The sequence below is a fragment of the Theropithecus gelada genome, chromosome 6 (genome assembly GCF_003255815.1).
Source record: "Theropithecus gelada isolate Dixy chromosome 6, Tgel_1.0, whole genome shotgun sequence".
NCBI lineage: Eukaryota > Metazoa > Chordata > Mammalia > Primates > Cercopithecidae > Theropithecus > Theropithecus gelada.
This window is the reverse complement of record NC_037673.1, coordinates 71199784-71215250: the sequence shown is the minus strand read 5'-3', so window position 1 is coordinate 71215250 and position 15467 is coordinate 71199784. Positions and strand designations below refer to the sequence as shown.

Sequence of the window (15467 nt, the reverse complement as noted above, 5' to 3'; positions counted from 1 at the left end):
TCACAGTCGTAGTCCTTAACTTTATTAGGGCTATGGTCCCCTCTGAACACATATTTAAAGCTAAAGATCTTCTTTCTAGAAAAATACACATTCGCATTTATGATAAAAATATTACATACAAGTTGGGTGTAGGGACGTGATATGGTTAGGTTTTGTGTCCCCACTCAAACCTCATCTTCAATTGTAATCTCCACATGTAGTGGAAGGGAAGTGATTGGATTATGAGGGTGATTTCTCCCATGCTGTTCTCATGATAGTGAATTCTCACGAGATCTGATTGTTTTATAAATGGTAGTTTTTCCTGCACTCTCTGACTTACTCTCTTGCCTGCTTCCCCTTCTACCATGATTTTAAGTTTCCTGAGGCCTCCCCAGACATGCGAAACTATGAGTCAATTAAAATTCTTTTCTTTATAAATTACCCACTTTGGGGCAGTTTTTTTGGGAGTTTTTATGTTTGGTTTTTTTTTTTTTTTTTTTTTTTTTTTTTTTTTTTGAGACAGAGCCTCACACTATCACCCAGGCTGGAGAGCAGTGGCCCGATCTCAGCTCACTGCAAGCTCTGCCTCCTGTGTTCACGCCATTCTCCTGCCTCAGCCTCCCAAGTAGCTGGGATTACAGGCACCTGCCACCACACTCGGCTCATTGTTTTGTATTTTTAGTAGAGAGAGAGTTTCGCCATGTTGGCCAGGCTGGTCTCGAACTCCTGACCTCAGGTGATCCACCCACCTTGGCCTCCCAAAGTGCTAGGATTACAAGCGTGAGCCACCGCACCCGGCCTGATCTCTCTTTCTTAATATCCAAATTTATTCTCAACGCTGCTGGAATGATCTTTCTGATCATGTAACTTTTAAAAAATATTTCAATAACTTGTCTAAAATAAACACCCAGATTTTTAATATGACAAATCTTGACCTTCCATGATCTTGGCTGCTCCTTACTTTTTGTTTCATCCTTAGCCAATCCTTGCTTTGCACCCATTGCTTTGGCCTTGCCAACCTGCTTGCTGTTCCTGGCATACATGTCCATGACTCTGTGTCTTTGCTTACATTGCTATACTGCCTAGAATATCTTCAACTGTGTTTATAGCTTTTATCCATCTTTCAGGATGAGACCTTCTCATCTCTCAGCACCTGGGTCATCTTCTCTAAAAACTTTCTCTGCCTCCTTTCCTGCTTATTTAGAGTCATGCAATCTTACTCCATGAAAAATAGCTACTCCTCCCTCTCTACTTTGTATCTGTTATTTTAGGGCCTATCAGCAGTTTATTCAGCAGTCGGTCACTTATATAATATACATGCCTGGATCTCTCTACAGATTGTAAACTCCTTAAGAATAAGGACTTCATTTTACATCCCTCACCAATGTCTTACATATTACTGATATTCAGATAGTTCAAATAGTCACTATTTGTTCTTTAAATAGTTTGGCTACTTGTTACTAAAAGTACTTTTAATAATTTTTTGATTCAGACTTTCAACAAATTATGCATGTATTTGATTCTGTTGTTCTGTATAAGCTCACTTTTCTTAAAATAATGTTTCCAAAGGTAAGTTTCCCAAGAAGGGAATTTGCACAAATTGTTTGTTCTCTCTTGGTTCTGTATCTTAGAGGAAAGTACACAGCACCCAGGTTGTCACACGTTGCTCAAGAACAGTGATACAATCTCTTATGCTCAACAGACCCCACTGGGGATTTTTCTGAAGATCCTCTATTTTTCTTTAACCTTTCATGTTTTCTCATCTCCCTGACTACATTATAAACTCACTAATATTGGGACTGGGTCTTCAATTATTTTTTGCCCAGTGAAATTTGCCTATAGGTACTCAATATATTGAATGAATGATTTTAACATTTCACATGAAGATTGCAGATTTGGATACTGTTGCACTTATATATATATCTGGAAAGGATTTTATCCTAAATATCAAGGAAAAAAGCTAAAGTTAGCTTCTACTGTTTTAGAGCATTTGTGCAGAATGTCATCAGATGAGGAGAAATACTCACTTCCAGTTGTGCAAAATGACTCCAGTCCAGGCAGTTCTGTCTCTTCGAATCTTCAGGTAGGAAAAAATTTCTAAATTTATCATGTTTTTTTTAATTTTAAACAAATGAATGTAAGGGAAAACTAGGATTTTAAAAAAAAATTTTCATTCAATTTGCAAGGGAGTTTTTCAATTTATAATAATATCAAACTTTAGGAATTACTGCACATATTTTAGGAGTTACTTTACATTGTTTTAACTTCTCAGAAAATATTGATGAACTCTTCAAACACTCTGTACAAAGGCTTCAACCAACACAGAGGCAAAGCTGAAACGTTCAAGAAACATTTTTTTCTTTAATTTTTTTTCATTTTAGCTACCTCTCATGAATGCTGCTTTCACTTTTAATGCAAATTAGTACAATATCAAACCATTCAAAGTTCTAGAGCTCAAGATTCCCTTGTGTTCTACTTGCTGAGGTTTGGTCTCTGTTGTCACGACATTCAGTACAATCTGCTGCCCAGGCCCTGTACATTGATAGATAAAATGAAATGGGTCAGTTGACTACAGAAGATGTGGTATTTGCATGAAATGTTTTAAATTTCTCTTATTTCTAAATATTTCATCATCAAAAATATGGATTTAGATTTCTAGAGTAGATTTTAAATGAGAGAATAATGACTGGTATATCTTAAATTTTACAGTTATATTACTCAAGGAGAAAGGCTGTTTATGCCTAAGCATACAAAATTGTTGTTGATTCTGTACAATATGAGAAAAGCTTTAGGAAAATATTTTATGAAACAAATTTTCTCCTTTAATTGAAATTATGAATTTCAAAATGGGGAAGGTATTGGGAAAATATCTGAATATTTACTAGGATAAAAGTAGTGTCTGGAGTTGTGGCAGAGCTTTTGTACTCTAGCCTTCCCTTTTGATGGTACCTCTCCCATGCAGTCCTGTCTTCAGGTGACAGTACTTCCTCCACTCTTCATGGCTCTCTGATTGAAACTTGAAGATAGAACTGATTAACTCATTTATACTAAAATGTAAACACCTCGTGAGCATTCATGTTGTCATTTTGTCAAGAGACAAAGCTTTAAATCAAAAGAATAAATCTCTAGAGTGGAATTTTAGAGAGATGGAAGAAGAACCTGCCAGAAATTATTTTGTGTTATTGGTTACCTACCTATAATGTAAGCCCAATTGACAGTCTCTTACTTTCAACTAATATTCCTCCTGGTTCTTGGACTGAAGTTGAAAGCCTCTCCATATTCCCTGTACATACATTGTTATTACTTTGGGTTTCACTACTGAAAACACTTCAAAATATAAATACAAAAAATAATCTTAAAAATAACATAAAATACATATTTTTACATATGTAGTAAATATATAAATCCAAACATTTAATACAAAAGCCCTTCATAAATCAATATTCCTCTTAAGGGACTTTTTTGTTACTCTCTCTGTTATGCAAATGCTTCATAAGCCAGAGGGTGGCAAATGCTGAGGGATGGGCAGCATCCATAGTGCTTATACACTGAAAATTTCCTCTAACCACAGCTCCTATCAGCCAAGTTGCTCTGACTCTAATGGTTGAGGCATGGGTGGAGCTATATTTCAGGGTCATATCAATTCAGCTCTTGGGGATTGGGGAGGAGGGCAAAATTACAAGTTTTGAATGTTAACACAGGTTATGTTTGGCAATTAAGAAAGGCAAATTATTTATTTTGATTCTTAATTTTTGATTCTTATTTTTAAATAACTCATTTGGCCTGTATCTACATATATGAAACTCTAAAATAGTCATTTAAATAACTGATTTTTTAAAAATGTTTTTCTTGAAATAAGTTGGAATATATGATCATGGAATACTATTGACATATAATTATTTATTTCCCCTGTAAGCCATAGCAATTGTGGTAAAATATATGAAATATATGAATATGTATGAAATATATGATTTGAAATATATGTTTGGATCTTTTTTTTTCCTTCTCTTATCCAGAACAGAAGTCAGACTAGGGAAGCCACAAGTGAAAGCCACTGACTTCCACTTCTCCCTCCGTTCCTACAGGCTGGAGGTGGTAATAGGCTAACTCTGAGCAGAGCTGACTTGGCTAAATCTAGTTGTGACTGACACCACAGCAGGGACATTATAAAAAACTTATGAACCTCACAATGTAAGATCACCATCATATTAATCTGCTCAGGCTACCATAACAAAATACTGTAAATTCATAGGCTTAAACAGCAGACATTTTTCTTCTCACAGTTCTGGATCACAGCCCAATAGAGTCAGTTTCTGGTGAGGGCTCTCTTTGTGGATTGCAGGCAGGTGCCTTCTTGCTGTGTCTTCACATGACCTTTCCTCGGTACAGTATGTGCAGGTGGGAAGAGAGAGAACACAAGCTTCCTGGTATCTCTTCTGATGAGGACATTAATGCTATCAGGGCCTCGGCCAATGGCCTTATTTAACCTTAATTACTTTCTTGGAGGCCTCATCTCCAAATACAACCACACTGGCTGTTAGGGCTTCAGGATATTAATTTTGAGGGTACACAAACATTCAGAGTCCATAACTCCATAACAGCCACACTTTTATATATTCTTAGCCAAAATCAAAAGTTTATTTTGGCTGTTTGGGAAGTATAATAGTGCTTTAACAGAAACCAAGTAAGGGTGGCTTAAGTGGATTCCTTACAGTTTGATTCTCTCTCTCGTAAATTCTGAGCTGATACATAGTCCTGAGATCATCTGAGGACCGAATCCCTTCTCTCTTGTTGCTGTGCCATGAGCTGTTGACCGTGTTTGCATTGTCAGGTACTGGTGCACTGACAGTGCACCACCTCTAGCCTGTGGGAAGAGGGGACTAGAAGGAAGCAGCTTCCTTTTTAAGGACTTCACCTAAAGTTGTATGCATCATTTCCATTCGAAACCCATAGACCAGGTCTCTTGGCCACACCTAGCTGCAGAGGAGGCTGGGAAATGTAGCTGGATGGCCATTTGCCCGAATCAAACCCTGGGGCTTTATTAAGTTAAAGAAATTAAAAAGCAATGGATGCTGCTGGATTAGTTACAGTCTCTATGCACTTGAAATTTTATGTATTAGTTTATTAGAACCAACTCACACATTCAGATTTACAGGAACTAGTAAATATCTTGTGTATGGCCCCAATTTATCAAACTCTCCGGGAATTTCCTTTTGATAATTGGAAAAGCAATACGCTTTGGGAAGTGTATTTTTTTTAAGTTAAGGATATTTAAATCTATTTAAATAACTATAGTTACTTTTGTCAATGTAAAAATTAAATGTTGGTGCTCGCTTCAGCAGCACATAAACTAAAATTGGAGTCACACAGAGATTAGCATGGTCCCTGTGCAAGGAGGACACGCAAATTCGTGAAATGTTCTAAAATTTTTAAATATTTTTTTAAGTTCTATAATACAAATCAATGTTGTATTGTGATACCCTAAATGATTTGTTTCCTATTAAGAGCCTTCCATCTTGGTGATAACCATTATGTAAAATACTAATTTTTATTTGCTACTAGGAAATGTAAGTTTAAAACTCAGACAGATGTTTATTCTGATGAAGGTGACATTGCTAACAAAAATGGTTGATTATAGCAATATGAAGGAGATTCTGGTTGAATTTTCTAAAGATTTTCTCTTTGGAATATCTCTCTCTTCCTCTTCTGTTGTTAGCCTTAAAGTATATAAAAATCAGTATTTGCTATACCTAACGTTTACTGCATGTAAGTATCTATGTTAAATACGTGAATCAGGCCGGGTGCGGTGGCTCACACCTGTAATCCTAGCACTTTGGGAGTCCAAGGCTGCAGATCAAGAGGTCAGGAATTCGAGACCAGACTGTCCAACATGGTGAAACCCCATCTCTACTAAAAGTACAAAAATTAGGCAGGCGTGGTGGTACAAACCTGTAATCCCAGCTACCCAGGAGGCTGAGGTAGGAGAATTGCTTGAACCTGGGAGGCGGAGGTTGCAGTGAGCCAAGACCATGCCACTACACTCCAGCCTGTGCAACAGAGCAAGACTCCATCTCAAAAAAACAACAAAGAAAAAAAGAAAAAATGTAAATTAAGGTAGAAGCGCAAACCAGGTCACTCTGGTACATGTAATTGCCATAAAAGCTATCAGTTTTCAGTATATAAAAGCATAAACCTTTTTTAAAACAATTTTACTTAAAATTCCAATATAAGAAAACAGATGAAAACAAAACTACAGTAGTGTAGATTTATTTTGTAAATTCAAATATGTGACATTTATTTCTCACAAAGTCAGTTAATAAAAACAGTTAAGCTGCCTTGATAAATGTACATTTGAAATTGGGGGGTAATAGAGGGCCATTGCGGTTTTATAAGCTTAAGTATCCAATTTGCTTCTATATTTTGTTTGCATTACATAATTTTTTTTTAATTCTGAAAATGGTATCTTTTTAATAGCACGTCCCATCTTCAATTAAAGTGATCTGACATTTAAAATTAAGTGATAGAACACTTTTGATTCAGTGTTGAGTCACTCACAGATTCTTATCACCTCTTCAGACTTTGTTGTTGTTTCCCCAGAGACAGGATCTTGCTTTGTCACCCAGGCTGGGGTGCAGTGGTGCCATCTTGTCTCACTGCAGCCTCCAGTTCCTAGGCTTAAGTAGTCCTCCTGCCTCAGCCTCCTGAGTAGCTAGAACTACAGGCACACACCACCACGCCTGGCAAATTTTTGTAAAAAATTTTTTGTAGAGATGGGATCTCGCTTTGTTGCTCAGGCTTCAAGCCATCCTCCTGCCTCAGCCTCTCAAAGTGCTGAGTTTACAGGCATGAGTCACAGCACCCTGCCCTCTTCAAACTGTTAATCATAAATATGAAAATCACACAAGAAGCACTCAAAGAACTCAAGCTGGGAATAAGTACTAAAACTTTGTAATATAATAAGCATGTGACTCTATTGTGGTAATTAAATTCCTTAAAAAGAAATTCAGTTGAATATAACATTGTAACTGTTACACTACATTATTGATTATTGGCCTCTCTTAGGAAGAATATGAAGAGCTGCTTCGTTATGCTATAGTGACTCCAAATATTGAACCCGGTGCTTCACAGTCATCTCATCCTAAGGGAGAATTGGTGCCAGATGTCAGAATTTCTACAATTCATGATATTCTTCATAGTCAAGGTTATATATATTTTTCAAGATATCTCTTAATTTAACATATTACTGAGTTTATTAATGATCCTGACAGGATTGTGAAAATGCCTGTCCAGATCAGGGATTCTTCTCGACCATTTGTGTGTATTAGTATCATCTAGGGGAGCTTTTTACAGTTTAATATATTATTCCTGACTCTCTTATGACAGCTTGATTTTTCTTTGAACTTCATTTGACTCTTACTTTTATGAAGAATAATAAAGTTGAAGCAACACTATGGCAACTACATGGCTTTTAGGTATGTTGTATCTCAGTACTTGTTCCAACAGTTGTATGCCAGGATTAACTTGAAAACTAAATGCCCAAGCCTAAAATTAAAGATGGTAGCCCTGAGAGTCTCTTAAATTACTTTACGAACCTCATGCTAGTGCTTTATCAGCGGTATTTATATGGGCATGGAGAACTATTTGAATAATTATCACAAAGGTGAACCTATCTGTGGACCATGTCAGCAACAGAACTGAAAGCTACTACAAACCAGGATGTGTGTTGATAGATGAGTGAAAGGTGGAGAGATGAGTAAAGTTCCATTAACCTCCATTCCTTATTCAGGTGAAGACAACATCCCAAACTCTAAATAAATGTTCTTTCAAAGGGCACAGAAAACCTTCCTAAAACAGTCCTGATAAGGAACAGTTATCACACTATAGGCATAACTCCAAGGATCCCTGTCCTTGAAGGCACATGATACAGCCTACTCAGAGGCCAAAGGCTCCTGGGCTTCTGCTAAGTCATAGCTCTAGTGTCTGTTGTCTCTCACTGTCTGTAGACATGGAATTTTCACTGCTTCTCAGTCTTTGGCCTATTGCAGTGGAACAACAAATGGGACCACAGGATGAGAGCCTTAAAATATAGGCCAGGCAGTGGCTCATGCTTGTAATGCTAGTACTTTGAGAGGCTGAGGCAGGAGGATCACTTGAGGCCAGGAGTTTGAGACAAGCCTAGGCAACATAGCAAGACCCTATCTCTACTAAAAAATTAGCCGGGCAGAGCAGTCTATAGTCCCAGCACCTCGGGAGGCTGGGGTGGGAGGATTGCCTGAGCTCAGGAGTTCAAGACTGCAGTGTGCCATGATTATGCCACTGCACTTCAGCCAGGGCAACAGAGCAAAACTCTGTTAAAAAAAAAAAAAAAAAAGAAAGAAAAAACTTTCGAGATGCTGTAGTCAACAGTTCAAGGTAATCACCTGGGATTTAAGACTATTGTTCTTTTCTCTTACGTAAAATAGCATTTATTCTCTACCATTTCCAAAAAGGATTTGAGATTGAAACACACAATATGTAGTAAGTTTAGATACTCTTTAGTCATCTTGAGATTCACAAGTAGACTTTGTTAAAGTCTTCTATGTAAATTCATCATCCCACATTCTCTTTATTCTTGGTATCTCAGCTGCTTGATATAAGGCATGATATGTGGAAATTGACAACATATGTATAAGCCTCTAACAGTCATTCTTGAGAGGTTTTTCCCAGTTTCCTTTTTGCCATCTGTTGACTACAGGTTCCTGAAGTGGAAGCCAGAAAGTCCTTGTTTGGGGGAGCCAGTGCCACCTTAGTTTGATTGTGGCTAGTGAAAAGCAGTGGGCCTCTGGAAATACCCAGTGTCATAAGAGAGCAGATCCTTTTCCAAGTTCTAATGTCATTTACCCACTTACTCTCTTAGTGTGAATTGAATGCTATAGTAGACTACATTATCTCTCATCTATATTTGGTGTGTAAGTTGGAGCTTATCAATGATATAGTAAGTCTTTTTCTAGTCTCAGATTTTTATCTCTTCTTGTTCTTTGTTTTAGTGTTCCTATATCTCCGGCATGTTGTATTTTGTTTGTTCTAAAATCTTTTTTATGTACTGCTACCTTATTAAATTATGTGTGATTAGACATTTTATTTAAGAGCGGTTCCATTTAATTTTAAAAAGCTTTCCTTTTGGCAGGAAATAACTCTGAAGTAAGAGAAACTGCAATAGAAGTTGGAAAAGGATGTGATTTCAATATTTCAAGTCATTCAAAGACAGATGGTATTAATTTTCTTTAGCTTATTTGTATTAATATACAATATTTTGTGGTTTGATGAATAATATCTATGTAGTAAGAGGAATAATTTCAGCATATTACTTTTTGGCAGGATTTTAAAATGCTATTGTCACCAATTTAAGTGATAATATTTAAAATAATTTTGTAAGATTCCAAAATAGTACAACTAAGACAGGTCAATGCATTATAGTGTGTAGTATCCTTTCTTAAAATTTCTAAGTTAGAGGCAAGTCTTTTAAAAGATTTAATGGCATATTATATAGTTTGACCAATTCAAGTTTTTATGTAAACCAATGCACTGTTTCCCAACTTTCAGGCGTTTGCGTACCAATGTAAGAATTTTCATACTATCTTTATGCCACCTGTTCTATCATTTAGTGTTTTTCTTTAAAAGTCTTCTTTGTCTTTGTTAAAAGGAAAGATTAGCAAATCTTAAAGAGGCTTTTTGGGGGGGGGGTTGTTTTTTGTTTTTGTTATTTTGTTTTGTTTTTGAGACAGGATCTCACTCTGTCACCCAGGCTAGAGTGCAGGGCTCCCTGCAGCCTCAACCTGCTTGGCTCAAGTGATCCTCCTGCCTCAGTGCCCCCTCCCTCAGTAGCTGGGACTACAGGCACATGCCACCACACCCAGCTAATTTTTAAATTTTCTGTAGCGCTGGGCTCTCACTATGTTGCCCAGGCTGGTCTCAAATTCCTAAGATCAAGTGATCCACTTGCCTTGGCCTCCCAAAGTGCTGGAATTATAGGCATGAGCCACCATGCCTGGCTTTAAAGAGCTTTTAAAAGCATACTAGAACTGGACTGAACTTTTTTCTTGACAGAATAATTAAAATAATTAAAATGTAATATTGTGGAATATTTTTCTATTTAATGTTATTTAATGTGGTAACCGTTTTTGCCACCACGTAAGTAATGCCTGTATCCCTTAGTTTCCTCACTTGTAAGTAGAAGTCTTAGGCACCATAATCTCTGACAGCCCTTCCAAGTTCTGAAGTTACATAATTTGATTTCTTAAAAGGTGAGTGTTGAGATATTTTTTATATTGAAAAGCAGAGTCTATTGCTTTCTTTGTGAGTACAGATCTAGTTGGCAAAATCAAGTAAAAGAGAATATTCATGTACATTGTCATTCCACCTGTTCTTTGGGTTTCTTAACCATCCTCAGAACATGCAGGTAGCATTTCATAGTGTGACTAGCCCAGACCTTGTGTTGTTTTTTATACCAAACACACATCTTAAGGAATTATTTTCCCTTTTGCAAAGAAGTCTTTACATAAGCAGAATATGTTTGCAAAAAAATTAAAATCTTACAAATTTTAAAAAAGAATTCTTGAAATACTTACTTTTAAGTAACAAGTTTTCTATCATAGATTCATCTTTCATTCAATAAGAAGAAAGCTCTTCCATCTCTGTTATTAGGATGCTCATAGCAAATGTGAGGTATGTGACAAGTGATGACAGATAGTCTCTAATTCCGGCATAAATATGTGAGAAAGTATGAACTTTTCTTTCTCAGTACTTTTTTTTTTTTTTTGAGGCAGAGTCTCGCTCTGTCACCCAGGCTAGAGCACAGTGGCGTGGTCTCAGCTCACTGCAACCCCAGCCTTCCAGGTTCAAGCAATTCTCCTGCCTCAACCTCCCAAGTAGCTGGGACTATAGGCATGTGCCACCACGCCCAGCTAACTTTTTGTATTTTTAGTAGAGATGGGGTTTCACCTGTTGGCCAGGCTGGTCTTGAACTCCTGACCTCGTGATTCGCCCACCTCGGCCTCCCAAAGTGCTGGGATTACAGGCATGAGCCACCACGCTCAGCCTTTCAGTACTTTTTTAGAAATAGATACCAGTTCTCTTTAGGGCCCTGACTCTCCCCCACCTCCCTGTAAATGGATAGGGGATGAGCGTTTTATATATATGCACATACATATAGAGATGTGTATATTTCTCACCTATATATTGAAGCCTAACAGGGTACTTTCAACAGAGTATGTGCAAAACTAAATTATGAGTCTCTTTCTACTTATATTGTTTAATTTTAATGGATTTTTTTTGGGGGGGTGGGGTTTGGGATTTTTTGGAGACAGAGTCTCACTCTGTCACCAGACTGGAGTGCAGTGGCATGATCTCAGCTCACTGCAACCTCCGCCTCCTGGGTTCACGCCATTCTCCTACCTCAGCTTCCCGAGTAGCTGGGACTACAGGCACGTGTCACCACGCCCAGCTAATTTTTGCATTTTTAGTAGAGATGGGGTTTCACCATGTTGGCCAGGATGGTCTCAATCTCTGGACCTCGTGATCCGCCCACCTTGGCCTCCCAAAGTGCTGAGATTACAGGCATGAGCCACCATGCCCGGCCAAACTTTAATAGTATTAAAACCAATCCCAGTGTTAAATTTATGGAGTAATATTGACCTATATACAACCACACTGACCTTGGTCAATTACTTAACTCTTTCTGAACCTCAGTTCCTCATCAGTAAAATGGAGATAATAATACCTATTTTTTAGGGTAGCATGTGTTATGAGAACTAATCTTTATAATGTTTTTGTTACAGAAACAGAAAGCACTTCATGAATGGTGATATAATACAGATGATGATAGTTTCAGCTGAGCCTGGACCTGAATATATGAAGGATCCTTATTTGGGATAGAGGTCATTTGCTGGGGGAGAAGGGATTGGGAGTATAGGAGGTTATCTCATGCCAGTCGGTGCTAAATCAGTGACAGTACTGAAATTAAAAATAGATTAAGGTACACCTGAAAGGTAGTTTCTCTGCATTTCTCTCAGCCTCCATAGGTAGCAGACATCTTTTAGCCTTCCAACATGGTTCCTTACCAACTTGAGTTATTTTCAATTTGGCTTGACAGCTACAACTTTTCTTTTATTCTAGAGTCATCACCAGTGCTATCGCCGAGGAAGGCTTCTCATCCGGTCATGGATTTTTTCAGTTCACATCTTTTAGCTGACTCTTCCTCACCAGCAACAAATTCTAGTCATACAGATGCCCAGGAAATACTTGTGGGCGATTTTCTTGTTTCTGATGAAAACCTTCAGAAGATGGAAAATGTACTTGATCTTTGGAGTTCAGGTCTTAAGGTACAGCAGTTGTTCAATTACGATGGTTTAATATGTAATGTAATAGTTTTACTCTCGTTTATACTGTTTTGTTTTTTTGAGTTAAACTTTTTAAAAATCTTTTGTTTCCTGAGATCAGTTCAGTGTCTTAAGTCTTGCTTCTCAATCTTTAATGTATTTATGAATCATAGGGGGAGCCTGTTAAGCTGCAGCTTCATGTGCAGTAGACTCTTTTTTTTTTTTTTTTTTTTGACTCTTGTTTCTTTGTTTGTTTGATTTTACTTTAAGTTCTGGGATACATGTGCTGAACATGCAGATTTGTTACATAGATATACATGTGCCATGGTGGTTTGCTGCACCTATCAACCAGCCATCTAGGTATTAAGCCCCGCATGCATTAGGTATTTGTCCTAATGCTCTCCCTCCCCTTGCCCCCCATCCCCTGACAGGCCCCGGTGTGTGATGTTCCCCTCCCTGTGTCCATGTGTTCTCATTTCTGTGAAGCTCCCAGGTGATGCTACTGCTTCAGAAACTGTACTTTGAGTTGCCAGGTTTTAAGTGGTTGCTGGAACAGTTCTACATGCTCCACAGAATTTCGCAGATACTTTGAATGGTCAGCCTGTGTGTAACTGAGACATACTGAGCCTTTACCATCTCATAATTATGACTAATGGAAATGTCTCCTTTTATGTGATACAAAAGATCCAATTTTAGCAATGGATATTCATTTTATAGCCATTCCTATAGCAACCATGATGTGGAAGTGATAAATCTATAAAAGTTGATTTTTATTTTGATACTACTGGCCTTTAAGTAAAAGAAAGTATTGCAGAAATGGCAAGTGGGAGTTTTGTTTGCTTTTTGGGTTTTTTTTTTTTTTTTGCTATTATTAAAAAACTGGAGAAAATGACAGTTTTTCTGAAATATATAATTTGAGGAAACTAAGTTGCATATTCACATATATAGAGAAATTATGGCCATATGAGTTCTGTGGCATTTATATTTTTCCCTCATTTGCAACCTTAAATTCTAGAAATAATTCTTCAGTGTAATTTTACCATTTTCCCCCTGGAACGGATTTCATACTTTATAATAGTGTAAGTCAATTGGAGTATTGTACCACCAACCATTCAAATTGTGTTTAGTTAATATGTTGTCCAGTTTTTTTTAATAACAAATTATTATTTGGTCTTTTTATTTATGCCAGTCAGTAGGGTGGCAGAACTTAGCAGTCCATTATACAGATAATAATCTGTAATAAATGGCTTGGGAAAAAAAGTATCCATGGTTTCCTCCATCACCCATTTCTAAATAACTTCTGACTCTTACATGAGCTTAGCCTATGCCGTTGTTCTGTGTTTCCCTTTATTCCTGATCCATCGTCATATGGACATTTAATCCTTGAATAAACAAAGGAACATAGTGAATGAGGCCTGAAATTTTTTTGAAATGACAACAAGATTTCATACAAAATTACTTAAAATAGGAAAAAATTAGCTTCCCTAGTATGATGACTGTGAACTGCACAGACCTGTAACTGTTGAACTTACATGTTTTTCATTAGTGTGTTCCAATTGTTTTAATGGCTTTTGTGTTGATTGTTCTAATTTTTTTAATGTTTCTTAATTTCAGTGTAGTTTTAAGAAGTGACGTTAATGAACAAACTACTTAATTGTCACTATATTAATTTTTCAGACAAACATCATATCTGAGCTAAGTAAATGGAGACTTAATTTTATTGACTGGCACCGAATGGAAATGAGAAAAGAGAAAGAAAAACATGCAGCACATTTAAAACAACTGTGTAATCAGATCAATGACTTGAAGGAGCTGCAAAAAACCTTTGAAATCTCCATTGGGAGAAAAGATGAGGTCTTCTTTTTTATATTTTTTTTAATTGAGATTCAGTAAATGTCTTGCTAAATAATAAATTCTAAGAAATGATTATCTCATACAAGATAGTTTCTATCAGAAACTGACAGAAAAATTCGTGGCCATCTGATTTATTCTTCCTGTTAAACATATCAGCGTAATGTCATTTTACCCTCACCATTGACTTCAGTGTTCTTGATGTTCTTGATGTTTTAGAAAACAAAGAGTGTTTGCTTTGTAAACCATATTAAAACATCACCTTGTAGCCCATAAATATATAAAACTATTATGATTTGTCAATTTAAATTTTTTTTAAAAGAGTATGTACTAAATGTAAGTACACTAGTTTTTTTCTTTCTAATCCTAACTACCCTTAAGAGAACATGAAGGAATCAGCATTATCTACATTTTAAACCATCCTTTTAGGGGTCATTTTAAGCATCTCAAATTCTTTTTTTCTCTCTCTCTTTTTGAAATGGGGTCTTGCTATGTTGCCCAGACTGGAGAACAGTGGCTATTCATAGGCATGATGGTAGCTCACTGCAACCTCAAACTCCTGGGCTCAAGTGATCCTCCTGCCTCAGCCCCTGCCAGGGACTGCAGGTGCATACCACCAAGCCTGGGGTGAAGCATCTCAAATTCTATCAGTGATGGGTGTGTTTTCATTAATGAAGTCTTTCTTCATTTTATTGATAAACACAGAAAACATCTTTTATTTCACTTTCCTTTAGCTTCTTAAGAATTTGAGGGTAATTCAAGTCTGTGCTAATTTTTTGCCTCCTGACACAGTACCTGGAACAAAGCAGATGGGCAACAAATCTGTGTCCTGCTAAAAGTGAATGTCCAGATAGGCATCCACTTATGGATAGGAGAGTGGTGGTGTTCAGAAGAGGAGGACTTGGGCAGACACCTCAGCTGCTTGTCTGCAGAAGCAGCACTTAAGTGTTTTCATGTATTAAAGATTATAATTTTTTTAAACATATCTTGATTTCATATAAAATTTTATAGAGTTTGCTTTTTTTGAAACAATGGATTTTAATGTCAGTCATTTTCTTTGTTATACTCAAGATTCTGTTCTGTGGTTTTGAAATATTTTAAGTTTAATTTTTTTATTTTGAAGTATCACAAAGAATATAGATATCATATGTTCAGTTTATGAGAATGAGTAAAGTGGATAGACAGGTTCTACCATTCATCTTAACACATAGAATATTTCCAGTATCTTAGAATGTATGCCCTTTTCCTCTTTGGAAATTATTTAAAGAACAGGTATAAATA

The 15467-nt window shown here is 36.8% G+C and overlaps 1 protein-coding gene and 1 non-coding gene across 4 annotated transcripts in view; both read left to right on the top strand.

The window, feature by feature from the left end:
• Positions 1-15467, top strand: part of POC5 (POC5 centriolar protein) — a 37015-nt gene that overhangs the window by 1692 nt on the left and 19856 nt on the right. The window contains exons 2-6 of one of the 3 annotated variants that reach the window (XM_025388774.1): positions 1965-2062; positions 7042-7180; positions 9146-9229; positions 12133-12338; positions 14013-14189. In XM_025388774.1, the coding sequence (XP_025244559.1) occupies positions 1979-2062; positions 7042-7180; positions 9146-9229; positions 12133-12338; positions 14013-14189 (690 nt within the window). In that variant the 5' untranslated portion in view covers positions 1965-1978. Of the gene's footprint in view, positions 1-1964; positions 2063-2465; positions 2540-7041; positions 7181-9145; positions 9230-12132; positions 12339-14012; positions 14190-15467 lie in introns of those variants that run through there. The other 2 variants (XM_025388775.1, XM_025388776.1) reach the window with 2 other exon arrangements.
• On the top strand, positions 5306-5409 carry LOC112627187. The gene has a single exon (XR_003120051.1). It is a non-coding gene; the product is annotated as a U6 spliceosomal RNA (small nuclear RNA).